This window comes from Camelus dromedarius, chromosome 1, assembly GCF_036321535.1.
Source record: "Camelus dromedarius isolate mCamDro1 chromosome 1, mCamDro1.pat, whole genome shotgun sequence".
NCBI lineage: Eukaryota > Metazoa > Chordata > Mammalia > Artiodactyla > Camelidae > Camelus > Camelus dromedarius.
Window position 1 is genome coordinate 39,371,302 of NC_087436.1, and position 27,997 is coordinate 39,399,298.

The 27,997-nt window shown below is 33.8% G+C and overlaps 1 protein-coding gene across 1 annotated transcript; it reads right to left on the reverse strand.

Moving 5' to 3' along the window:
- Positions 1-2,793: 2,793 nt before the first annotated feature.
- METTL14 (methyltransferase 14, N6-adenosine-methyltransferase non-catalytic subunit) lies at positions 2,794-27,990 on the reverse strand. The gene is made up of 11 exons (XM_010985521.3): positions 27,764-27,990; positions 25,136-25,224; positions 24,261-24,342; positions 23,122-23,202; positions 22,666-22,753; positions 17,916-18,006; positions 16,577-16,718; positions 13,275-13,367; positions 10,948-11,064; positions 9,589-9,799; positions 2,794-4,308 (listed from the first exon to the last, which is right to left on the reverse strand). Exons 1-11 carry the CDS (start codon positions 27,827-27,829, stop codon positions 4,004-4,006), a joined length of 1,365 nt encoding a protein of 454 aa, XP_010983823.1. The 5' UTR covers positions 27,830-27,990; the 3' UTR covers positions 2,794-4,003.
- Between the last annotated feature and the right edge of the window lie 7 nt (positions 27,991-27,997).

Consider the following 27,997-nt stretch of genomic DNA (forward strand, 5'->3'; position numbering starts at 1 on the left):
CGACAGATTTCACATGAACACTTTAGACTTACCATTTTCCCTCTGTGATGACAATTAGTTGGAGCTGAGCAGTGATGTCCACCTTACCAAGGGCATGAGCTCTGTCCCCAACCTCTTTTAGGTCTCCACGGTCCTGAGATCAAGTCAGTGGCTATTTACTAAGGTGCTCTGTGCTGCTCCACTTTTCTTAGAGAGAAGCTGAGAAAACTCACCAATGTACGAAAACAGCACAGATAAAGATAAATGGGAGAAAGTAAATGTGAAAGTAAATATTCCCGTATTTAATATGTAACTTAAGTGTGTCTAAAAAAGCATTAGGCCACTAGAAAACAAACTCATGGCTTGCCTCACTGATTTATATTATAAGCTTAGTTTCTGTATGCATTTTACATTGTTGACTTCAATTTTTTAGAAGTATTTTTTTTAAAAAAAACCTACCGTATCTGATTTCACAGGTACATGAGCACCTCTGGTTACAGAAGCATGAACTGTAACAAATACTCAAGTTGATCACTTCAACATTTTGTCCAATTCTAGAAAAGGAGTTTACTTCAAAAGAACATCTAGATTAAATGAGGTATTTTCTTTGCATGTTGTAGCTAGTAATGTTTATATCTGAGTAAATGATTGGGGGCCTTGAGAGTAGAAGCAAAGTGGCTTTTCCAGAAATGGAGTCTTCAATGGGCTCAATTTTCTGGATAATTGTTCTAACCTTCTGCGAAGTCCTAGATTTATAGCTTCAAAACTGATAGCATATACTTGGGACACAAGCTGGATAGTTCAGTCCCTATCACCAACATCAAAGATAGGATAATACTAAAAGTCCCACATGGACCCCAAGATTACATGACTGTTCTAAGAAAGGCCTTTCTTATAAGCAAAGGCTTATGTTTTTAATAGCTCACTGAAATGTGGGACACTTTCAGATCAGAGACTACTATTTAGAATGAACCCTAACTAGGCAATCATTTTGTCTAGTTAATTAAATCAGCAAAATCTGGAACTATACTTTAAAGACCAAATCTTATCTTCTTAAATTCAGGATGAAAATAATATGAATTTTAAAATTAGCTGCTGTAACTAATCAGAACATTGTTAATTTAGCAGTTAAGATGGGTACAAAGTATTTTTAAAAATACAAAAGGGAATCATTCCTAGTAACAGCTATGACACAAGACTCTCAGCTATGGGCAGCACACTGTAACTCCCAGGCATCCTACCATTAGGATTGTCAATTTAAAATGAAACTATGGCCTAACATTCAGTTTTCAGATAAGAGAGAGATGTGTTTAAGTTTCCACATTTATGAGCTAAGGACTCATGGGTGGCTCTTCTACTTACCAAACTATCAGCGGGATACTGCTGATGTAGTTCTTATCCAACTCTGGACATAGGATCTGGCTGCCATGCCAGACTCCACACTCGATCTGCCCCCTTCCCAGCTTGACACCTCTCATGCTGTCTTGTCTCATGGTGACCATTCTATACTTTGACTGATGTCCCACAATTCCCTGGAACTAATCTGGTTTAGCAGTGTTTGGGTATGGTATCCCCGACCGCAAAATCCATTCCAGCTGACTTCATCAACCTCTTCCCTTTTTCTATTCTATACAATGAAGACAGTCAAAAAGAACTGTAATACTATGGGCCTTCTCATCTCCATCCTCTGAAAGGAGAGTGGTTAACAGAGATAACTGCTGTCAATGAAAATAAACATCAACATTTGGCTTAGAATACCTGGAACTGTAATTATGTATATTAGGTATGCAGATCTTAAAATTTTTAAACTGAAAAAGTATAGGGTTATTACAGAGTTATTAGCTTCTATCTCCAATAAGAAATCAGTAAGTAAAGCAACTACAACTTATTTTTGGTGATCCCTAGATAACTTTGTGAAAATTAAGATGTACATATATAGATGATCAAAACTCAGAAAAGGTCAGAGTAATGAGTTTTCACTGGAAATGGTTCCTCAATGAATAAAGAAGCTATTGTAAAATTGATACCCAACATTTACTGAAAGTGAAGGGTAGCAAAACTAGTGAGTCAATTCCATCCTATTATAAAAATGGCCATTACATTGCTGAAGGGAAATTCTAGGCTTGCATTTTTTCCTATCACCTACTCTTTTCTTATTTGCTCTGTACTGAATATGGTGGGCTGTGGCCCCCTTTAACTTTCAATCTACAAAAAGCCATTCCTAACTCTCTATAAGATGATATCATGATACAGATCTCACAGATGACTAGGCCAGGTCAGCACTAGAAATGCAGCCATCCCTTGGCTAGCCCCAGGACATGGACCAGACTCGAGAGTCCTGTTTATAGGACAGAGTCATTAACTAGCTGATATTTCTAAGGACCCACAGTGGGCAATTTGAACATCTTTGTCTTCATCATTGCCAGGTCCACTTTGGCAAATACAGTTCTATCTCCAGATAACTTTTAATTACTGAAGTTGAAGATACACCCTCATTTCAGTAAAAACTCTAACCAATTATTCTATATCCTGTCTACATCAAGAAAGACATCAGTCACATGCTATCTATACCAGAAAGCACTAACAGGTTGAGCAAGTTAATTCATCAGGCTTTTAAGGATTTCAACCCTATTTCTATAATTTAGCCCTTATCTTCACACTGAGTCTTTAATGGATATAATAACCTCATTTTATAAGCCAGTGAAAATCAAAGAATGGCTACTCACAGACCAAAGGAATAGTCTGATCTCAGGTCAGTCCTTCTTCATTTGGTAACAACGGCAATTCCACTTACAGAAAACAGACTCCCAAATGTCAAAGGTTTAGTTTCATTAGAAAAATCATACACAAAATAAAAAATATATTTATCAAGAACAATAATGGTATTATTTCATTCATCAAATTCAGCAAATTCATTCAAAACATGAGTTACAATATAGAAAGAAAAATGACAGCATGAAGTCTTACACAACCAACTGATCTGAAAAACCAGTCCCTTAAAATGCAACTGCAGTTTCATTTTCCAAGCAGTCTTCTTAAGTTGAGGGTTTTCTGTACCTGATTTTACATTAACTTTTCTCCATAATAAGTTTAAAGCTGAATGTCGTTTCCTCACCAAGTACCTTATTCCCCAAAATGTTTAAACCAAGTACCTGATAACCAGGTGTCTCTGTTGCCTTTGATTATTTTATTTTGCTAAGGAATATGAAACTGCTATGAAAGTCAAGCCAAGGTCAAGTACACACCAAAGTTCTACCACTTGGGTATCTGCCCTCATTTGCTTCTTAGAAGTATGATTAAGAGTCATCCATACTTGCACAGCTGATTATGATGAGCATTTTTTTCTCTTTTTTTAAGTCTGCCTACTAGGTTCTCTCTCTTCCTCTGTCCACCCCTGGGAGCTCCACCTCCCTGATCCGATTTAGATTTGGAAGGAGGTGATATCGTTCCAAGTCTCTCAATTTCTTCTGTAGTCAAATTACACGACTTCAAGAATTTTGAAAAAGAAAGAAAAAAGAAGTCTCTTTTTATTGCTTCATTAAGAAAACATTAAAACCCTAACAGAAATTTACCATCTGTTCCAACTCCATTCCTTCAAGGCTCCCAAACAGCTTCCCGCTTGCTGTGACGGCAGTGGCAGGATGCCCATTACCAACTACTGTCAGCGCTAGTATGATACTCCAGATTGGGTCTTTTTTCACTGTTCACTTTCTTTCTAAAAAGCAAAAGCCTTGTTAATTAGATGAGCTCTATCAGAATAAATTAAGTCCCTGAAAGTGAAGGTATTCATGTTGTTCCATTCTGTTCAATTACATGCACATGACAAAAGACAGGATGACTCGTTTATCCTGGACAAAATTAGACAGTCACAACTTCAAGGGAGGTTGGCTAAAATATTCCTGCCGCTTAGAAAAACTAAAGCAAAGTGCAAGCTGAAATGGAGTTCTAAATGACATCTCCCAGTTGAAATGCAAACTATAAAAAGAAGGTAAAGGGGCATTAATAGGATCAGTGTCCTAAAAAACTATCGAGGTGGAAAGCCACCTCTGTGTGCTCCTCCACGGCCCCCCCTGAAGCCACCTCTTTCTCCTCGGAAGTTGGATCGATTTCTTTCTCTCCCACGGCCAGCAGAAGTTCCACCTCTTCCTCCTCCTCTGGGAGCTCCACCTCCTCGATCAGATTTAGATTTGGGAGGAGGTGACTTTGGTCGAAGTCTCTCAATTTCTTCTGTACACCCAGTCAAGTAGGAATTCGGGGCACTGAAGTAGGATGCGTATGTTTCTGCATTGTAGTTGCTATTTGTAAGAGTCGGTCCCACTGTAAGCCAGCCTGAAATGGAGTGGAAAAAAAAAGGTTACTTTTTTTTTTTTTCCAATTCTCTTATTGATCCGTTAGGAGCTACTTCAAATTTCCAATGCATTCTTAAAGATGTTCCTATCACTCACCCAACACTGATCTTTTTTTTTTCAAAGAATGCATGGCATTTAATCACAGTCATAAAGATTTCATATGTATACATTTTGTTTCTCCTCCTAGACCGTAACTTTTGTACCATAACCCTCCTCACTGTCTCCGTCCATGTTTCACATTCTGTGAGAACAGTACTTAGGAAAAAAAACATACACTACACTAAGTTTGGGCTTAGTGAAAATTTAATAAATTTTATATCACCTTTCTACTTGTAGAAATGGTACCATAGTTTTCTGATTAAAATCCTGAAATTAACTGTTGCCTCTACTCTTCCCAACAACACTAACCCAGCTAACAGATCTTAGAAATTCAACCACAACCATGTTGCTCCTATTCATTCCTATCTGTCCATTTCTACTGCCGCCCTTAAATTTAGGTCTTTATTTTTCTACTTCACTAGTCCCCTACACATTTAACAGACATAAAAATACACTGTAATGCTCTCCCAACATCTCCTCCTTCCAAAAAAGGAAAGCCTAAAGCAAAGCTTAGTTCATAAATATGGAATCTAAGCTCTTTTATGAGGCTTGAGCTAGCTTTCCAATCACACTGCTCATTAATGCTTTTCATAACACCTTCACTTGAGTAAAAGCAATGAATCACTTCAGTAACTGTTCCCATACTCATCATCTCTGCCTCTGTGCCTATTTTTTTTCCTATCCTGTCAACCTGTTAAAAAGTCCATCCTTCAACATCCACTTCAAATATACATCTTACGTAAAATGAAAATACTTTCTCTCAGGATTTCCATTACACATTGTATTTCTTTTGGTAAAAAGGTATTTCTGTCAACTACTTGCTAGACAATTTTGACTGTATAGGAATGACCTCTGTCTGATTAAACTGTATCTGGAATGGGAGGAAATACAAATTAACCGTAATGCCTGATAGAGACATCATGCTTGGCATTCCCTGAGTGTGGCGATTCTTGCTCATTGGAGCAGGATGAGTAAAACCTAAGAACTAGGTTCTTCATTTGAAAAATTAGGTTCACAATATTTCTACCCTATCATCATCAAGGTTATTTCTTAGACTATTAAGTCCATTATAAAATCCTATAAAATGTAAAATATTTTACTAAGATCACATTCTAGAACGTAGTAGCCATTTTTGTACAAAATTTTGCTCATTTAAAAAAGTCTTCAGTATCTAACAGTGCATAGATATAAGATTTATAATATCTGAAGAAAAAAAAAACCAGGTGAATCATACTGTATCTTTCATGTCGCATCTAGCAGATAACCTGACAGGCAGAGAAGCACCTCATCAGTTGAAAGAGCACACTGCACACCTATGTGGTCTCACTGACAATTGAATCTTTGAGATTTTTACTTGCTACCTTCTGGTTTGTTTTTTGGCACGTATGTGGTATGACACAACACACAAGCAAGGAATGAGAAAGAAAACTTAAAGATTTAATAAAAATAGCTAATACTGTTTCTTTCATGCTATATTGCCTCTTACATAAATACGATATGCACATCTTCATAGAATGAACTGTAAGGAACTCTGCCTCCCACCCACACGTTCTTTATTCCTAGTGTTTTATTATACTTTCTAAAGGCATTACTAAGAACCAAGTAAGTTTAAATTAGCCTAGCTTCAGCATATTTGACACACATAGCAATTTTTAAACCTTTCAAAGCAACAATATATAGTATTCCTATGGTATGTATGATATCCCTTAGACTATCTCCTTAAGGAAGAAGTGTATTTGAGATTCAAACCAAATAAGTTAAGGCCTTTAGCAGACTTCTCTCAATTGCTCCTATTATTATTTATGTGGTTAATCTCCAACTACTTAATAATCTCCCCAAGCAGATATTCTTTCTTAGTTCTGTTTTACTATAGCTAATATTAGAATAATTTTTCTAAGAATGGGCAAAGATAAAGAATCAGATGGTAGTTTACAAGCAAAAAATAAAATCTGCACCTCCAAGACTCTGTTCAACTGGCATAGATACAGACAGAAGGATATCCTACATGAAAGAGATAATGTATAATCTGAAGTGGGTTAAGTGGCCACGGCTAAATGGATGGAGAAAACCCCCACTATATTTACAGTTATAGAATATTCGAGTTACAAATACAAATTGGCATCAAGCAAAATCTCTATTTTAGTTGCTGCTTATGCTTACACCTATACTTAACAATGATCTATTCTCTCTACTCAGGTTCTTCTACTCATGCCTCTATAACAAAAAAACTTTTGATGAAAATTATGCTATAAAGCCATTAAAATGATTAAAACTAATTATTTTAAATGTAGAAATATATTTAACATAATATTGAGAAAAATACAAAATGACAACTACAGTTATGTAAAAATTTGTATGCACAGGACTGGAAAGTATTATGTAAAAAAAATGAAAATACTTTGAAGTAGTGAGACTGAATCCTTTTTCCTCTTCAAAATTTTCATTAATGTTATACTGACTTTTCACTTATTAAAAGATTAGCATTTGTTTGATGTTTGCTTTTCCTCTTCAAATAGTTTTGCTTTTTCTTTAAAGTCTTCTACTTCATTTAAACAGCAGTTGCCACTGGAGATTGTTCCCAGATTCAGGAGCTATTTTTGCGTAGGACAGGTTAATGATGGAAGACAAAAATCTGTTCATTTCCTCACATGCTAGAACCATAATCTTGATATTCAGTATCTATGGACATCTACACTTTCTGAAAAACACACCCTTCCAGTTGAGTATCTAGTGATGTTAGTTTCTTTTAAGCCAGTGAAGAGGAAACATTTGCTTGCCATAAGCTCTGCTGACAAAATATTTTACTTTGATAAAAGTAAAATCATCCACAAAAATCCAAACAAGATGTTCATGTATATGTACAGCGGAAAGCTATAAACAACCCAAAGCTCATTTTATAGCTGTATATGGTATGTATATAATAACTTATACATGAACTGTACATGTACTGAGAAAACTGGTTTAAAAAAAGTAAGAAAACTATGAAGTTTAAACCACAGCATTCCCACCCCTTTAAAGAAAAAATCAATAAACTACTTTAAATTAGAATTTAATAATTCAAGGATTCATGCTGCAAGATAGCCACTGAAGGTACAATAAAAGAATACCTAACTAACAGGCTAATAAAGAAAAATTGAATAATATAAGAATAGTTAATCAATCCAAAAGAAATAAGAGAAAAAGGAACATAAAACAGTTGGTACCAATGTAAAGCAAAACAGTAAGATGGTAATTTATGCCCAAATACATCAGGAATTACATTAAATATAGACTGACTAAACAACTCAATTGAAAAATAACGATAAACTAGATGAAAACCAACTATTTTTGTTCACAAGAGATACACCTTAAATGTATGGATATGGAAGATTATAAAGAGACGGATGGAAATAATACACCATGCAAACACAAGCCAAAAGAAAGAGGAGTAGCTATAATAATGTCAGATGAAGTAGGATTTAAAGTAAGAAATACTGGATATAAATAAGGACATTTCATAATACTTAAGAGGGTTAATCTACAAGGAAGGCATAAAAATTCTACATTTTATAAACACCTAACAACAGAATCTTAAATAGCTCTAAACATAAAACTGATAACTAAACAAAACCACAAACCCATAATCATAATATATTATAACATACCTTTCTCACAGAGTAAGTAAAATAAATCATTAAAGACATGGCCAATACAAACAGCACACAATTAGTAAATATTATCTACCAACAACAAGAACAATATACATTCTTTTCAATTGGACTTGCAATATTTATCTAAATGGGTCAAAAACAAATCTCAACAAATTACAGATAATTAAAATCTTATGGTGCATGTTATTTGACCACAACATTAAACCAAGAAGCAATAACAGAATGGTAACTTATGCAAAACAATTCTGAATAACAAACTGTCAGGAGGAAAAACATTTATTTTTAAATATAGCAAAGCCAAGCCTCACAAACATTTCCCATGCAAAATATTTCTTTATATAGAGAATATAGTTTTACTTTTCCTTTATCATTTTATACAATTTTATGAAATTCAAGACCACCAGTTCCTACAAGCAAAATATTTCCAAGTTACTGTGTTCATCAAAGCACACCTGAAAGAAACAGCTGATGGGGCTGGGGGGATGGGGAGAGGTAATTACGTTATGTATATAAGGCAACTTTAAGAATTACTTTTTTTTAGAATGAACATCAGAGTTTCTTCTAAATTCTTAGGTACTTTTAAGGCCAATTATTCTACTGTAACTTCTTCAACTTTTACTTTTTATGAAATGTAGATTAAAACAAATAAGATCCTGACTCCTTCCATCTTTAAACTTAATTTCTAGCATGGTAATGCCAAACAGATCGATTTTATATATTGTGACTGAAGTAATGCAATGCTCTTAAAAGTTACTTTTATATTTTCTGAGAAATAAAAGAAATAAGATGTACTGTTATTTCAACAATGATTTATAAACAAAAGCTGTGCCCTCTGAAAGAAAATCCTAGTCCCATAAGTTTACTTTTTACTCATTTTTTTTCAAAATAGTAAATTCACATTATACCGATTAAGTTAAAAAAAAAAAAAGTTAGAATTCTGAAAAAAGCAACATCATGATACATGTAAGGAAACAAGCCAGGTACATTAGTTTCTAATAAAGCTGAGATCTGTATTTCACAAATGCATGGTTATTTTCTGCAGGATCATTTGGTTGGTAGACTTAGTCCTATCCAAAAAAGTCAGTAAGACATTTGGTCCATGCCACATGGTCCCAAAAATTTAGTCCTTGCCAAAACATTCATGAGAAAATTCGGTCCATGCCAAATGATTTTGGACAGGGCCAAATATCAAGGACCTTTTGGCATGGACTTTACAAACCGATAAAGAATAAATGCTATGAAGAAAACGAAAACAGATTAAAGGGAAAAAGTGGTGGGAAGAGGGGAGTGGAGTGGGAAGCTGCCTAATTTAGACAGGGTTGTAAGAAGTCAGGTATTTGAAAGGAGAGAGGACCATGGAAAAGGACTGACAAGAATGAGCTTGGCAGGTGTGAAGTACAGCAAGAAGAGGAATCAAACACATTAGATGAATTTTATGCTACATAGCACTGTGTGCTATTTCTTAACATCTTTATCCCACAGAACTATACTGCTTTCTTTTTTCCCCTTACCTGGTCGAATTGTACTATCTCTCCCAAATAGATGAAGGCGTCTTCTACCAAGACAAAAATGTTCAATTATATGAAAAATTTCTACAGGCTTCTCTATATTGCCAATTTCAGGTTCTTCTGTGATAATCAAGTCAATGTCAACATTAGCATGAATGAAGTCCCCGTCTGTGCTACGCTTAACGGTTCCTTTGATCCCCATGAGGCAGTGTTCCTAAACAACAGTAAGAGCAGACCAATGAATCTCTTTTCATTAACAGTCATAGTTCATAACATTTTACATTTCTGATGTTCCCAATTCAAAAACAATCCTCGTTTCTCTGAATCTTTGGGATATGGTTCTAAGGGCAAAAGTACAATAAGAAAAATCTGGATCTCTGGATATGGGAAGATTGCCAGGGAAGCTAGGCAATAGAATATTAAACTTGGGGTCATCACATTTTAGAACTGAGTCAGTGACCATGGAATCTTCTTTCCATCTGCAACACTTGATAATAACTTGTTTTCAGCAGTTATGGAAACATGGCACTTGACTTTGGAATCTTCAAATGTTATACTGGGCCTCACATAATCCAAGATCAAAACTATCTACAAGATGTAAGCCTTTTCATATGGAGCACGGACTTAAAGGATGGACTTAAAAGGATGGATACAAACTTCTAAATACTCAACATAAGTAAATGTGAAAAGTCAGTTTCTCTCTCTCTTTTTTTTTTTTTTTTTGACCTCAATTCAATCTGGAATGATGGGAGTATGGTTTAAATAAATGTAATCTCACCTGACTGCATGAATTAATAATAGTAAGGATGGCTTAGATTCCTTTCAAGAGAATTTCTAGTCTAAAAATATCCTCCATCAGTGGGTCCCTGAAGAATGCAAGACTGGAGCACAAACTATTAAAGCCTGATAACTAGTAAGGCAGTCCTAAGAAGCAGAGGTTCTCAGGGGTGCTTGTTTAGGTTTTTAGGGTTCTTATGTAGGAAGAAGAAGCAAAGGGGAGAGAAGTATTTATCTAGCTGGCCAGCTATGAGTCCTGCTGCCCTTTCTTTACTAGGCCTAGATAAAAGGAAAAAAATCTGGGGGTCAGAAGTACCAAAAGCCCATATTTGACTCAGTATTACAGCAGTTTAGGACACACAGGAATACACACTGCCTTCTCCAGCACAGTATAGGTTGATCTAACTGAGTGAATAAAATATTTTAAAATTAACTTAGATGTATTACTTTACTGCTCAATGCCATTTTTTGTACAAGTCTAGGAGAAGGATCTTTCCACTAAAATTAATTAAAAGTATACAGTCATTTGGAAAAGCTTAAGAGAAAATAACGAAAATAAAGAAAACAAAGCAGTAATGGCAGTACCTTTGTTCTCTGGAAGACAGCCTTTGGATCTAAAGTCTTAGTCTTCCCTGGATTGTTTTTATTGGTTTTAATCCAACAAATATCTTCACATCTTCTATAACCCCACTTGCGTAAACACTAGAAATGAAAGAATTAAAAAAAAAATTCTTAGCTAAAAGAAATAAATAACACTTAAAATAACCAACCAGCATTAAAAACTTCCTAAAGATCTGAGCCACTAAATTCCAAGGTGTCACAGTAATTTTGTTTTAGTGCAGGAATAAAGAAATACTAGTCTTTAAATATACAGCCATTATACAGACTTCGTATATATCTTTTGGATATTAATGTAATAGATATAGTTAATATCAAAACATAGAAAGGATTACATAATACTCCAATTATTTAATACTACCTTCCACTGTCATCAGTAGAAAGTGGGTTTTAAGGGATAAAACACTCAGCCTCTCTTTAATCAAAAGTAATTCAAAAGATAGTTTCCTTCCTGCCACCTCAATTTTCTATCCTCTGACAAAGCTAAAAACTGTTGAAAACGCTCTAATCAATAACTCATTTTCAAGTGAGAGCCTTCTAAAATGTTATTTTTAATATATTTAATACTAAATCTCAAAAATTCAGACTTAAAATTGTTATGGATATTTCTTTATTGGGTAAATTTTACTTTCATCTTTTCACAACCTAGACAATAGAGAGATCTGAACCTTAGTGTTCTAGAATCAGTCACATGTGAACATGTAACAAATACTAGCTAACTCATCACTCAGAGTGGCATTTTGAGGCCTGTCATATGTAGGTGTTGGCTAGCTGCTCGGAATGAAAATGTGAGTAAGATATAGTCCTTATCCCTAGCTGATTTAAGAGCCAAGTAGGAGAAGTAAGTTAATGGTGGCACAATATTGTTGGTACTATGATCAAGTATAAATAAAGATATCGTGCAGCATAAAACACACTTTTCAGGAATGCTCTCATTGTATAAGCTGAGATACACCTCAAGATGAAACTTAAGATTTTTATTTTAAAATCTCAAAAATCAAGATCAGTATCTCTTCCAGCTGCTAAATATCTGTTCTGTATTGAATGTTCATTAAAATCCAACATGTCCTAATCAATTTACTAAAAGCTTGTCAGTATTTCTCATGCTGAATTATTTTTGTAATCATTTTTGGCCAAAATCTACTTTCACCGATATAATAAACTGCTGCATAAACAAGTAAGACAAATCCTCCTAATCAATTTCAACCTAATTTGGGGACTAGGGGGTTGGGGCGAAAGCTCCAAGCCAGACGTTAAAGCTAAAAAAGGTAAATACGAATATACCTATAAAAACATACAGGATGTTTCTCTCACTTCCTTGGCTTTTCTATTGCATCTTGGGGAGGTGCCAGCAATAAAACAGATACACAGTTGGAATAGTTCTAGTCTTACCATGGAGTTAATAAATGACAGAGGTAATGATGTTCTCCAACCTGCTATTTATATAAATACAAAGCAACTGCAGAATTTCAGGATTTGAGCACAAATATATCTCAATATAATCCTACTTAAATTCTTTATCTGTCAAATGGACACCTCCTAAAATTGCCAGGATTAAATGAGATCATTTATTGTATATCAAGTAATATGTCCTAAAAATGTAAAGTATTATCCAAAGACAAGTGAGGGAACTGAAATCCACAAGAGTAGTATCTCTTTACCCAAAGTTTCACTGTTGGACAACAGAACTGAGAGCAAAACTGAGGACTCCCAACACCTAGCCACAATGCTCCTATTATTCTTGGATAAAAAAGTTTGTATTATTTTGTTTCCATTTAGAATCCAAAACACTCCATTCAAAAAAAAAAAGTTCTGAAATACAATAAATATATGTACTTAAATTGAGATTTTGTAACTCCTCTCTTACTTTCATTCATTCATTTAAACTATGTGTTCCAGATACTGTGTTATTTGTCTTATCTGATTTGGCTTCCATCTGGAATGCAGGAGTTAATGCTATTCAGAAGCATACTTCTCAGCTACTGATAATGAGCAGTAAATGACACTAAGCAGCTTGTTTTTGAGCTATAATTTAGTTTCAAATCTCTAAACTGTTCTCTTCCTGCAGTTATAATGAATCATATTTTGATTTAGTCATTCCTAACACTAGTTAACTAAGGGGTACTGCTGCCTCTTGCACATTCTTTTCTAAACATTTTTCTTCTTCTGAGTACTTTAGTACTATTCAAGAAACAAATGACAAAATAACATTAATCTTCAGACTTCTTATGCAACATATCGTGTTATATTTTTTTCTTATGAATTTAAAAATCCACCAAAAAACACCACCTTACCACTCTTCCAAGGTCCAACCCCTCCCCGGAACCACACCAGAGAAAAATAAATGACCGAGGTGCTGCAATCTCATCAATCTCTAACTTCATAATCTGTAAGAAACCAAGACAATATTGCATAAAAATATGCAATCATCTCAAATCTATTTTCCCATTCATCCTAAATCCAAAAGAACCACCATTGAGATTTATCAAGACTTGGAGTAGATATGTTCTTTAAATGTACTCATTTTCACTAGGAAATGCCATGGGAAATAAATCTCATCCTTAAAACTTGCTCTACTGTTGTTTTCTTATTCTGTATTAGGACAACACACACACATGCACACATACACTACATACAACTTGATTTTATATGGAAAGAGGTAAAGGGAAACCATATTTATAGAATTATGTAGCTTTATAAGATACAGTTTAGAGCAGTCTGTTACTATTTACAGAAAAAGAAACTGAAATAAAAAGGGATTAAATTACCCCCAAGTTAGAGCAAAATTAAAACATAACAAATATTTGGGAAGGACTTGGTTTCCAGTAGAACAGTTCTAAAGAAAATAAATCAATTCACACATTTCATTATAATGATTGCTTTCAGTCTGAAATGTCAAAAAAATCGAGATTACAATTTGTAATGTGTTGAGTGTATCACATTAAAAAAATCTTCAATACTTAAACCTCTAAATTTTGAGAATACTGTATACTTATAAATATGACTATGAAAGCAACCATTTTATATGGTATTCTTTTCCTTTTAGCTTTCTGTCAGTTAAGAAGTCCCAGAGATCATGGTTCAAGTAAATATTTATTAATTTTATTTATTAAGAAAATCTTAACTTCTACCTGAGTAAATGATCATAACCATATCATCTATAATTTATCTAAGTAAAAAAAAAAAATACTTGACAGTAATAATGGAAATGAATTACAAAAGGTATAAACCTATTCAGTTTTATACTTCTTACTCTTTAAATCTTGATATCATCTCATCTAATATTCTCATAGGAATATGAATAATATGTAATACACACAGGCACACACATATATTCCTATATACATGTATACACGGTATTGCTAAAGGTAACTGATGACACACATCAGTGAAGAACATTAAGCAAGTTACTATCTTGACACTGCAGTTATAAATGCTAAATGTTGGTATTTTAAATAACTATCTCTATCCTTAATCAAAACACACTTACCACTACCGACTCTCTAATGTGAAAAAGAATACTTGTGCAACCCAAATGCCTTTCTTATTTATATTTTATTAATTACATTAGCTAACAGCACTTTCTTTAGGATATTATCACATGAAAGTTAAAAGCTTAGGGCTCTGGGGCCAGACAAAACTTTTTTCTACGCTTGAAATTCCTTTATTTCAAAGACTCTATTACCTTGTCATATATAATTGAATCTCTTGCATCTTCTCTGACCAAACCTAACTACTAATCAAAGATATCAGATTAATTTTTTTCAATTTTCCTTTGACTAAACAGAGACTGTTTTTATATTATTAATCAGTTTTGATGAGGATACAGTGCAATAGACAATTCTTAAACATTCCTGAAAAGAATGTAAATTTGTGCAACCTATCTGGAAAACTTCTCAGCAATAAATATCAACAGCATTACATCTTTAACCTTAAGTTATGGAGATACTATACACTGTACTTTTCTGAATTTCAACAATATACACAGATCACACTTATCAAAGGAGAGGAAAAACTTCTGTAAAGTAAAATAAAATAGAAATAAAAATGTAGATAAAAGTGCCGAAGGTATTGAACCTGCTAAGGGAAAGCTTCAAGGAAGAAAACCGTAGGTATATCTTGAAAAGTAACATTAACAATAACAACCATTAACTCAGAAAGGAGGTGCAAGATTCAAAGCAGCTTCCTATGAGACACCAGTCTCACAGTTTCAGTCCTTTCCCTACCTCTCTTGTGTTCAGTGCTCCCAATCACTCTCTCCTTGAAATGCTCTATTCCCTTGGCTTCCCTTACAGTCACACTCTTTGTTCTCACTCATCTCGGACCTATTCTTTTCACAACTCTTTTATATGTGTATCTCACATGTAAGTTTCCTGAGGCTTTACTGTCAATCCACGTTGTATCTTAATTGAGACACTAGCTCAAGACAAATTCATTTATTCTCATAGGTTTAATGTGGTAATCCTCTAAAATCTGCTTTTTGAGATGACCAGATCTGTCTGTCCTTCAAGTTTCATACTGCTGTTACAATCTATGCTTGAATGTCTCACATACACCTCAAAATCAACACATTCAGTATTACCTAATCCCTCTAACCCTGCTCTTCTTCTTAAATTGACTCTCAGCTGATGAAAACTCACCCCACTTATCCCAAGACTCAATCCTTTGAGTCATCTTTAACTCCTACCCTCATCCACTAGACCTCACCAAAAGTATCTACTAAACATTAGTGAATTTATAATCTCCTTCCTATTCTTACTACCATCACCCTAATTCAGGTTCCTTCATCTTCAAACGAGGCTACTGCAATAGCCTTCTAACTGCTCTCCCCTCTCCAGACTTCATTTTTTCTAGTCTATCCTCCTCCACATACTAATCTGACCATTTCACTAAACTGGTTAAAAACCTTCAAACTCCTTAATGCCTTTGGGATAAAAGTCCGACCCACTAAGACAGCATCTCAAGAGAGTCCCAATCTGTGTTCCAACAACATCAACTTACATACAGACCTCCCCCACCCATCTCTTTGCCTCCTCCATTCCTTCTGCTCTTGCTGTTCCTTCTGCTTGGAATCCCCATCCCACCCCTTCCTTCATCTGGCCAATTCAAACTAATATATTTACACTGTTCATGTGTCATTTCCTCTTTGTTTATGTTCCCCAGCTTCCTAGGCTTGGTCAGTTTTTTGCAAATTGTCTTATGCAGTCCTCTATTACTGAACTAACAAAATGATAATGCAATTACTTGTTTGGGTCAATGTTTATCCCATTAAACTGTGTGCTCCTTAAGGCCTAGTATATCATGTTTTTAGACTTATTTCTAGCTATACATCCAAGGACCCTGAGACTGGAATTGCCAGTCTACAGACTATTTATTCATTACTTGCTCAACTTTTGCCTCAAAAAGAAAAATGAGACTAAAGATGTCTTAATATTTGTTAATGTACCTTAGACTTTCAGCCATAATATATACTATAAATTTATATTTATGATTCCTAAATCATTAGAGATATTTATAATCTTATTTTCTGATCAGGTAATCATAAATTCATTTGAAAAATAAATAACTCATTACAATGTAGAAAGGTTCATCGTACATCATCCCAAGTCCAGCATTTTTCATTAGCAGTGATGCCAGTCTCTCTGTAATATTCTTCTAAAGGGGGTTCCAGAAGAATCACATCAAATTTGGGCGTTAGTTCTCTGATGTCAAAAGCTTCTATATCTGCTTGTAAGTACCTATTTGGTTAAAGCATAAAAAGTAAGAGATTTTTCTAATACTTTACAGATACTACAGAGAAATTTTTAAAATATTTCCTAATCACTGTTTACAAAGTGAACATGAGCTAATTACTGAATACCTTTTTATGGAGGGGCATCTTTCTTCAGTACAGATGTAAACCATCTACCAATGCTCTTCCCTAGGAAATGGATCTAATCACACTACAAAGTAAAATCCTAGTCCCCCACGAACATCCAGAACATAAACTTCTCTCATCTTTACATGGAAAATCCATATTGTGATGTAAATCTCTGAGCCCTTTTCTGTTATCATCTGAAGTTTCCAAGGACTATCACATTCTTCCTCAATTATTATTAAGTTAAACAACTAACTGTGAGTTTTCAATTCCTTTTAAAAAGAGCTTCTAAAGATGGACATAATTTTTTTTTTAGTTTGTTAGTAATATTATTTATATTAATCTTTTCCAGCTACTTAGTAAAAGTTACTACTAGCCTTTACTTAAAGGTTATTTCCACATAGTATCTAAGTATTTTAAACATAAATACAAAATACTTTAAATGTAAGAATATTTTTAAATAGGATGAATATTAGTCTGCTAATCTTTTTCCCCACAAACTCGTACTTTTTGTGGTTCTTCTAATCATTAACAGTATACATTTTAGCAAACTGTTAAACATACAGAATGCTCAAAGCAAGCTAAATATGAAATAAACAATGTCTCCAATTTCAAAGATCTTATACACGTTTTTTTGAGGGAAACATTCTGTTTAGCAAAGGTTAAAATGAATTTTTGTATTCCAAAATATTAAGAAAAGTATCCCTGGATGCTGAGTTATAATTAATTTTCATTTTCTTCTTTTCCTTCACTAAGCTTTCTAAACATTTTTTCAGTAAGTAACTTTTGAGAAGAAAAGTCATTTAAAAACATTTTAAGATAGTCAAGAATACAAGTAGTATGACTTTCCAAGAAAAAAATTTAGAGACACTTTAAGTAAATTAGCTAGAAAGTTGAAAAAAAAATTAAATGAGAACCCACTGTGTACTCAGCACTGGAGTTTCAAACTAATATAATTTTACTATACAGAAGAAAGTGTGTGTTAACCTTACAAAAGTGCTGAATTTTTTTTTCAAACAAAGCTTGCAGGATAAAAAGACTGATATTTTAAGCCTGAGTTGGGAACAAACCCACTTACATAGGAGGAGTGTTAGATTTAGCTATTAACTCATCCTTCAGCCTGATGAGTTCCCTCAGTTTAGGGTATTCTTCAAATCTGTCGGCCAAACCTGAGGAGGAAAAACAGTAAATTCTAAATGTCAATATAACTGAGTATCAGTGAATTTACAGGTGGTGAGCCCTCTCAGGAAAGCAAAACCACCTCATTATCCTCACATCCTTTTAAAAAAGTTAATTTAGGGTGTTTAAAAATAATTCATATATACACTTTATACCTAATGATCCTATCCCCATATGCAGGCAAACACCCAAATCACTCAGATGTTTTAAAGCCCAGATCAAGTCAATAAACAATTTAATTTCTCATATTTATTAAATAATCTGCTTATAGCACCAAGTTTAGCCATTCTGTTCTCAGGAAGAAAAAAATTTGTATCATGCTTTTTTTCCCCTTTTCTTTTTACTAAAAAAATTTCTTTCTCCCAAAGAACCTAGTTATTGAATCAGACTTTTACTTAGTTTCTTAGACAGTTACCCAAAGCAAAAAAATGAGGATTTCTTTTCTTTACTACTGATGATCTTAAATTAACTGATGATGCCTTAAGGACACAATCAATCCCAGAACAAATCAAGTTGAAAAGATAATGAATTCCTAATAGTAGATTACCAATCACTTCACTCACTCTGATTGCTTATCTAAAACTGTACTACCAATTCTAAGACTAGTTACTTTCTCTAAGAATATTTCCTATATCAATACTTACAGTTTTAAAGATCTCAGATTTCACATTATTATAAACAAAACCTCACATATATTTTCAAGCTGAGGACCTTGAAAAACATCCACAAGTTCCATAAAAGTTAAAAATAGGAGACTCACTATTCCCATATCCTAAAAAATATTTAAATCTTTGAGCCTCAGGAGAGATTTTAGATAAAACAGCATAATGCCTGTTTAAACAACTGTAGAGGTAAGTAGGGCTTTGAATATCAAGGATTCCTAAAAGTTCTTACTTGGGTTTTTTTTTCCCTACAAGAAGCATATTCATAACAATATGAATTATGTAAATATTTTAAGTTAAAAACCAAAAGTACATATTAATACCTCTAATGTTAAAGAGTAAAAAATGTGAAAGATTTTGTAAATCTTCCTTAATTGGTGGCTATAGATCAAATTGCAAATAAAACAAGTTTGAAGATTTCATTACAGTCAGGTTTCAGTCACAGTTGGGTCAGCTCTTAATCACCTACAAAACAGAAGGTATAACTTTTTCTCAATCTATAATATTTTCTTAAGTACATTTTCTTTGCCTTGGAGACAATGTCTCAAAAGCAGAAAGGCTGATAATGAAATTTGGTTATACAACTTATAGCTTTAACAAAAAATAGCTTTATTGTAGTTGACAAACAAAAAACTTATATATTAAACTTATACTTAATGTATACCATTTGATGAGTTTGAACATATGCATACATCTGTGAAAACATCACCACAATCAAGGTAAGACATTATCCATCACCTCCAAAAGTTACTTTGTGTTCCTCTGGTTTTTGTGTGTGTGTAGTAAGAACACTTAAGATTAGACCTACCCTCTTAAAGTTTTTAAAGTCTTGTTGACCATAGTCAACAGTACTGCTAACTACTGGCAATTTGCTATACAGCAGATCTCTAGAATGAATTCATTTTGCATAAATGAAAACTTTATACCAATTGAACAACTCCCCATTTTCCCTTCCCTCTAGCCCCTGATTACCACTGCTCTATTCTCTGCTTCTATGAGTTTGACTATTTTAGGTATCATATATATTTATATACATGTACTATTTTAGGTATCTCTATGAGTGCATGCATATTTGTCATTCTGTGACTGGCCTATTTCATTTACCATTATCATAACCTTTTGTGCTACATCTAAATTTTGCCCATGAAAACATTAAAATCAGTTTCTACATGTTGCTTACAAGCAAAAGATAAACTTGATTAACATCAAAATTAAAATTTTTGTGTTGCAAATGATAACATCAAGAAAGTGAAAAGACAACCCACAGAATGGGAGAAAAGACATGCAAATCATACATTTGATAAGGGACTTGTACTGCGAATATGTAAAGAATTCTTACAATGTAATAATAAAAAGACAAATTATCAATGAAAAAATAAGCAAAAGGATTAGACATTTCTCCAAAGTAGGTATTTAAATGGAAAAATAAACATATGAAAAGATTCTTAACATCATTAGTCACTAGGGAAAAGCAGATCAAAACCACAGTGAAATACTACCTCATAGCCACTAGGATAGCTATAATCAAAAAGACAGATAATAAGTGTCAAGGATGGGAAGGAACTGGAACCCTCACATACTGTTAGTAGGAATGTAAATGGTTCAGCTGTTTCAAAAAGCAGTTGGGCAGTTCCTCAACAAGAAACACAGAATTACCACATAACCCAGAAAATCCAATCCCAGGTATATACCCAAAAGAAATGAAAGTGTACAGCCACACAAAAATTTTACACGAATACTCATAGCAGCATAGTTTGCAACAGCTGAAAAGTGGAAACAACCCAAATGAATGGTTAAACAAAATGTGGCCTGTACACACAATGGAATATTATTTGGCAATAAAAAGAAAAGTACTGATATATGCTACAACAGCAATGGTCCTTGAAAATGTAAGTGGAGAAAAAACCCAGTCACAAAATATTGTATGATTCCAATTACATGAAATGTCTAGAACAGGCAAATTGATAGAGACAAGAGTCAATTAATGGTTATTGAAGGCTGGGGACAATTGTGGAAGAAGGAATGGGAACTGACTGCTAATGAGTTCTGGGTTTCTTTAGGGGAGATGAAAATGTTCTAAGAATGTGGAGAAAAGGGAACCTTTGTACACCGTTGGTGGGAATATAAATCAGCACAACCACTGTGGAAAACAGTACCCAGGTTTCTCAAAAAACTAAAAATAGACCTACCATATGATCCAGCTATTCCACTCCTGGGTATATATTCCAAGAAAATGAAAATACTAAGTGGAAAAGATACATGCACCCCAATGTTCATAGCAGCATTATTTACAACAGCCAAGATAGGGAAGCAACCTAAGTGTCCACTGACAGATGAATGGATAAAAATGATGTGATATGCACACACACACATACAAATACACACACACCCAATGAAATACTACTCAGCCATTAAAAAAAAATAGATTTTCCCATCTGCAACAACGTGAATGGACTTGGAGGGTATTATGCTTAGTGAAGTAAGTCAGAAAAAGAAAAACAAATACTGTAAGTTACCACTTGTATGTGGAATCTAAAAAATAAAATCAAACTAGTGAATATAACAAAAAAAGAAATATAACAAAAAAGAATATAACAAAAAAGAAATAGACTCACATATGTAGAGTACAAACTAGTGGTTACCAGTGGGGAGAGGAAAGGAGGGAGATCTAAGATACGGACAAGGGATTAAGAGTTATAAACTTCTACATATAAAATAAGCTACAAGGATATATTGTACAGCACAGGAAGTATAGCCAATACTTTTTAACTATAAATGGAGTATAATCTTCAAAAATTGTGAATCACTATTTGTATACCTGAAACCTATAAAATACTGTAAATCAACCATACCTCAATTTTTTTTAAAAAAGTTCTAAAATTAGATTGTGGTAATGGCTTAACAAACCTGGGAGTATACTTTTAAAAACTGAATTATATTCTTTAAATGGGTAAATTGTATGGTACATGAATTACCTCAATCAATTTGTTTTTTTAAAATGCAGAGATAATGCCTTTGATGAGCTTTTTGGTAGACTGGGCACAGCTAAGGAAAGAATTTGAACTTGAGGATATCTCAATAGAAACTTCAAAAACTGAAAAGTAAAGAGAACAAAAATTGGAAAGAAAAATAAAGCCAGAATATCCAAGGACTATGGGACAACTACAGCTACAAAAGGTATAATGTGTAATGGGAATATCAGAAGGAGGAAAAAGAGAAAGAGGAACAGAAGAAATATTTGAACAATAATGACTGAGAATTTCCCCAAATTAATGTCAGAAATCAAGCCCCAGATTCAGGAAGCTCAGAGAGTACCAAACAGGATAAATGCTAAAACAAAAAAACAAAAAACAAAAGCAAACAAAAAAACCCAACTATACCTAGACATATTTTCAAACTACAGAAAATCAAAGATAAAGAAAAAATTCTGAAAGAAACCAGAAAAAAAAAAATACTGTACCCATTGAGGAACAAAGATAATTATACCCAACTTCCTCAGAAACAAGAAAAGAGTTAAGTAAAATATTTACAGTTTTGAAAGAAATAAAACACCAACCTAGAATTCTGTATTTTGCAAAATTATCTTTCAAAAGTAAAGGAGAAATAAAGACTTTTGCAGACAGACAAAATTGGGGGAGTTTGTCGCCAGTAGACCCTCCTTGCAAGAAATGCTAAAAGAAATTTATAAAAAAGGAAAATAATACAGGTCAGAAAATCAGAACTACATAAAGAATGGAAGAGTATGGTAGCAAGGAATAAGTGAAGATAAAATAAAAATGAGGGAGACTAACAGAACTAAAGTGAAAGAAAGAAAAGAAGGAAAAAAGTAATACCACTTGATGGAAAAATGTGTACTAGAAGTACTAAGAATGGAAAGTGGAAGCCAAGCCAGGAAAAAGTTTTGTTAGAAATAATCCAAAAAATGAATAAATTACATGCATATAATCAACAGCTAGCCATAGCATATTCCCAATAAATCTGACATACCTACATCCCTGATGAAATTCTGAGGTCTGTGTCCAGTGTCTACAAAATGTTGGCAGTAATCATTATGGGGATTTAAACTCTGTGTTCCCTAAAAAAAAGTCAAAATTAAATTAATACCAATCACTCTGATGACAGATATACTAATTTTGTACTTTATTTTTTATTATGAGGGCATACAAAATATAAGCTGATTGACAGATTTTAAAAAACTGAAATCATCATTACTAAAATGATGGTATTATTCTTCAGTATCTACAGACATTAATAAGGCATTATCTCATCCTAAATGACCAAGCATCAGAAGAGTATTTCATGAATAATTTTAAATGATCTTTATATTATAATAATGATTCTTGAATAACTGAAAAAAATCTTGAGAACAAGCAAGTGTTTAAAATCTTTTCAGGCATAGGGCTGAAATGTAAAGATTTTTAGATTTGAAAATGATTTATTTACCTTAAGAAAAGTACTAGAATCTTTGTAAATCTCTTCTTCATATGGCAAATTCTCTTCCTCCTGCTGCATTTCTAATTCATCCTTGGAAAAGAAAGATTAAGGAAACATTTTATGTATAGGAGGAATATTTTATATGTTATAATATCTTGAGTATTAAGACTCACATAATTGTTTTATTTCCCTCAGATATAATAACTTTTTCAAATTACCATTAAAGTCAAACACTGAAGCTATTGCCTTCACATCATTAGCTCTAACTAGTTATGTTTACAATAAAATAAAATTTTCCTTTTCATTCTCATCAATAATTAGCTATAACTACTGTTTGTTGACTAAGTTATCTGAAATTATTTACCTCAGATATACTATAAATATTAGAATTTAGCCCAAATCAATTTGATTTCTACTGGATTGAACCATATAAAACTGCTATTTCTCAAAATATACTTAAAAAATGCTAAAATACCAGGAACTATATATGGTTTGACCTAATATAATCACAAATATTTAAGTTACATATTAGCATATATCAAAATGTAACACATAAGATAGCATTTAAGAAATTAGGTAATTATATTGTTGAAATTCCTAGAGACTTAGTGAAACTATTCATTCCCTTCTCTATTAAATATAGTTGCACGACAATTAATTTGAAAACAATGGAAGCAGGTTTTTTGTCCTTAACTTTCCTTTCCACTAAATATTGCAATTACAAGTTTAGGAGTTGTGTTTTTTCTTCGGCCTCTGTCAGAAATGGTTCTACACTTTATTTGAATTGTACTACCCCATATTGTTAATATGGAAAAATGCAACTCAAAAAAGAGTACTGTAGCCTCTTGAAATATGATTCAATTATCCAAAGTTTCTGATACATCTACCTCCTCACTCTTATTTAAGAATGCTATTGCCTAGTGCTTACTAGGCATTATGCTAAGCGCTTTATACATAACATACTTCTTGTGTTAAAATGAGGAAACTGATATAAATGTCTTTATTTACTTGATTCCATGTATGTCGCTGACAATTATTTTAGACATTCTAAAATTCAGCTTTCATCAAATTGTTTTCCTAAATAAGCATCTATGGATTGTAAGGATTTAGTTTTTCTTGACCATAAAACTGTCCCATTTTCTACTTGCCTTATATTCTTCCATTTTGTCTTCATCTGTCTCTCCTTCATCCTGATACTTACGTTTTGCACTTGGAGTATCATAGGAAGCCCTAAAAATTAAAACTGAAGTATCACACACAAATAAATACAAGATGAAGGGGGAGGGTATAGCTCAGTGATACAGCGCATGCTTAGCATGCACAAGGTCCTGGGTTCCACCTCCACTACCGTTAAAATAAGTAAGTAAATAAACCCAATCACCTCCTCCCAAAATAACAACAAAAAACGATCAAATATATACAAGATGTATAAATGTATGCATTAATCACAGGTTATAAAAAAGAATAAAGCAAATTTTTCCTGACTAAACAGTATCTAGTCACCCAGTTTATAAATCTTAAAGTACCACAACCTGATTAATAATTCTGTACTTTATTTTTATGAGAAAGCAATCAAATGAAAAATAAGCTTTAATAAGGCATGTACGGCAAAAAGAAACTTCTACATTACATATATAATCTGTCTTGAGCAAAACTGATGTTCAAATTGATAACTACAATACCGAAAGATTCTAAATGCTTTATGAACTATCAAACAAATGGCACTTTTAGGGTAAAGTATGTTTTTTTAATAAGAGTTTTTTGAATAAAATTATTTATGGTTCATAAGCTAATTCTCAGTCTAACATTCCATTTTCTAACTATCTTATAAATGAGAACTTACTATTATTCACAAAATGAGTATTTCATAATTCATGAATTAACAATAAAAACCAGTTTCTGAAATCTTTATGTTGATGCTTGCCGTGACAACACAATTCATACTTAGGTTACTGCTTATTAAAACAATGATCTTTTCACAATATTAACATAGCACTAAAAAAAAAAAAGTTATTTGACTGACCTGCAAGTTTCTCTTGTTTCAGCAATCTCTCTCTGTTCATCTTTGCTATTTAACACAGCACCAATGCTGTCAGCACTTTCGGCTCCCAACTGAGAGAAGGCAAAAACCAAAAATTAGATCACAATGCACTGAACAGTCTTTTCAGCCATTTGTAGCAGCATTTAATCTATCAAGTATTAAAAAAAACAAAAAACAAAACACGTAACTACCTCAGCAGGCAAATGGATTAATTACCATGCAGGAAAACAGGAAACACCCTGGAACAAAATCATATTAATTAAGAATGATTTTAACAGCTGAAAATATTTTATGCCTTCTGTTATTCTGAAATGAAAACAATTTAGCCAATTCTCCACTTTTAAAGTAAATAATAAAACCATAACTACCTCAGCAGGCAAATGGATTAATAACCTTGCAGGAAAACAGAAAACACCTTGGAACAAAATCATGTTAATTAAGAATGATTTTCACAGCTGAAAGTATTTTGGCCTTAAGTTATTTTTGAAATTAAAGCAATTAATTTAGCCAATTCTCTATTTTTAACGTAAATAATAAAACTGTAACTACCTCAGCAGGTAAATGGATTAATTACCTTGCAGGAAAAATAGAAAACACCTTGGAACAAAGTCATGTTAATGAAGAATGATTTTAACAGCTGAAAGTGTTTTATGCTTTCAGTTATTTTGAAATTAAAAAAGTTAACTTTAGCCAATCCACTACTGTTAAAGTAAATAATAAAACACAATATAGCAGTAGTAGCAATAACAAACAAACAAAAAAAAAGCAGCTAACATATAATGTTTACAGTGTGGCAGGTACTATGTTAAACACTTTGCATCCATCAGCTTACCTGCTGTACTTTATCCCATGCTGTAACAAATACTACTATTCAGTTTTATTCAAGCCAAGTTTTTATATAACGGTTACTGACACATAATAAACTTTATAAATACCTGAAAAATGGTCATGCAAATTCTGGTTGGCAGTTCATGAAATTTTGCAAAATACAACCAATGTAAACAAATCACTAGTTGGGATAAGCTTGGCTACACAGAGTGGGATCAATTCATGGAAACCATTGAAAGCCAAACCAAGTGTTGAATGCAATTTGTAGGCCATGAGGAACCACTTAATATTTTTAAGTACAAGAAGGGCATAAGGAAATCTGCATTAAATAGTCCCTTTAGCTCAAGAAAGGGGAGAAGCATACTAAAATATTACAGCTGGAAGTCCCCAGCCTTGATCTTAAAATATTATCACTGCCTCTTTAGACCACCCACTTCATGACTCCTCTCAGGCTTCTCCAGTGGTAAGTCTCTTCCAATATATCAACTGTTTGAAATTTTAACTCTTCCAAAAAATTTTCCTGACCCCTATTCTCTTTAATTAGAAGACACCATCTACTTCCCACTGGTGAAATGCTTTCTAACCTTCTTCCCATGACTGACTCCACTCCCTTCAAAAAGTAGATAATAGACTTTCCATTGTGGTAGCACTAAATACATTATTTGAATAATCACGACAATTGGTATCATCTGAAAGCATATATGATTTTTTGAAACAAGGCCACAAGTTAAATAAAAAGCAGGTGTAAATTGTTGGTGGTAGCAACACTTGCCACAATCATGGTCTGGGCCTATATACAGCATCTAGCATCTTCATCCAACAGTCAAAAGCACATCAATCAAATCATACACATTGGATTATGCTCTACTCTGATAGTTCATCAATCAACAAAAATTTACTAAAAGCTTACTTCGGGCAAGAAACGAGGTTAAGGCAGAAGATTAACCCAACGGGAATTAAATGCAAAGACTTAGCACGCAAACTGTTTATATCCTGTGTAACAGTAAGTAATATACAGCCGTGAACTCAATAGTAAAAGGACAATGGAAGCTCAGAGGAAGAAGAGACTAAACCAGGGAGATGAGGATAGGTTTCATCATGAAGTTCTCAACTGAGCTGTGCCATAGAGGACAGAGGGAAATCAGAAAAGACAATTGTAAAAAATCACAAAGTATATATTGCACAAATCATGTTCTGGAGAGTAATAAACCAGTCTGTCTTGCTCATACAGAGAAAAGTAGGTGAAAGAAAGGCTGAAATTAGCTGGTAAAATGGAAATCTGTCATTAATTATAGCAGACATCCTTACTTTTAGACATTACTCCAGAGAAAATATTGTAGACCTATTTCACAATGAAGCCACAATCTCAAGAATTAGGTGCTGACTATGAGGAAAGACAAGACACAAAACGACCATTTAGATAGTGAAAAGAAATTTAGGGGAGAGCAAGTCACTTTTACTTGTGTGAACTGCGGTAATTCACTCACAAAGGCCAAAGTTTTGTATCCCCCACCACTGAGCACCGTGCCAGACACTTGGTGGGCATTCCATTAAGGTTGCTGAAGACCAATCGTGGCGTTCGGTTTAGCACCACCACAATGACCTCGCCGCAAAATGGAAAACATCTGCGGCACCGCGGAAGTTGAGAATAAGAGACTAGGTAGGCCCAGGGATTAAGGTCGCGGCACCAGAAAGGACTGCAGGTAAGGAGGAAACAAAAGGCCAGGGGAGGTAAGAGGACGCCACGCACGCGGATTCACGATCCCTCCCTGGGCCGCGGACCTGCTGCGCGAGGAGCTGTCGCCGTAACTTCTGCCGCTCCCGGATCTCCTGCAAGCGGCTGTCCATGTCCCAACTCCTGTCTTCCACTACCCGGAAAACTTGGCAATTAGCGCACGAACCCCTACCCACTTATTTTTCCGAGTCTCTGGAACACAAGACCCTCCAGAAGCTTCAAATGCCGGGTACCCTATGTCCTTTCCTCAATAAATATTTCCGGCGCGGCCGGATTTGGCC

Excerpts from the sequence above, each read along its gene's own strand:
- METTL14 (XM_010985521.3), bottom strand. The coding sequence starts at position 27,829 with ATGGACAGCCGCTTGCAGGAGATCCGGGAGCGGCAGAAGTTACGGCGA. Across the intron at positions 22,754-23,121 it reads ATTCTAGTACTTTTCTTAAG|GGAACACAGAGTTTAAATCC; the intron begins GTAAATAAATCA and ends ACTTTTTTTTAG. Across the intron at positions 9,800-10,947 it reads CTGTCTTCCAGAGAACAAAG|GAACACTGCCTCATGGGGAT; the intron begins GTACTGCCATTA and ends ACTGTTGTTTAG.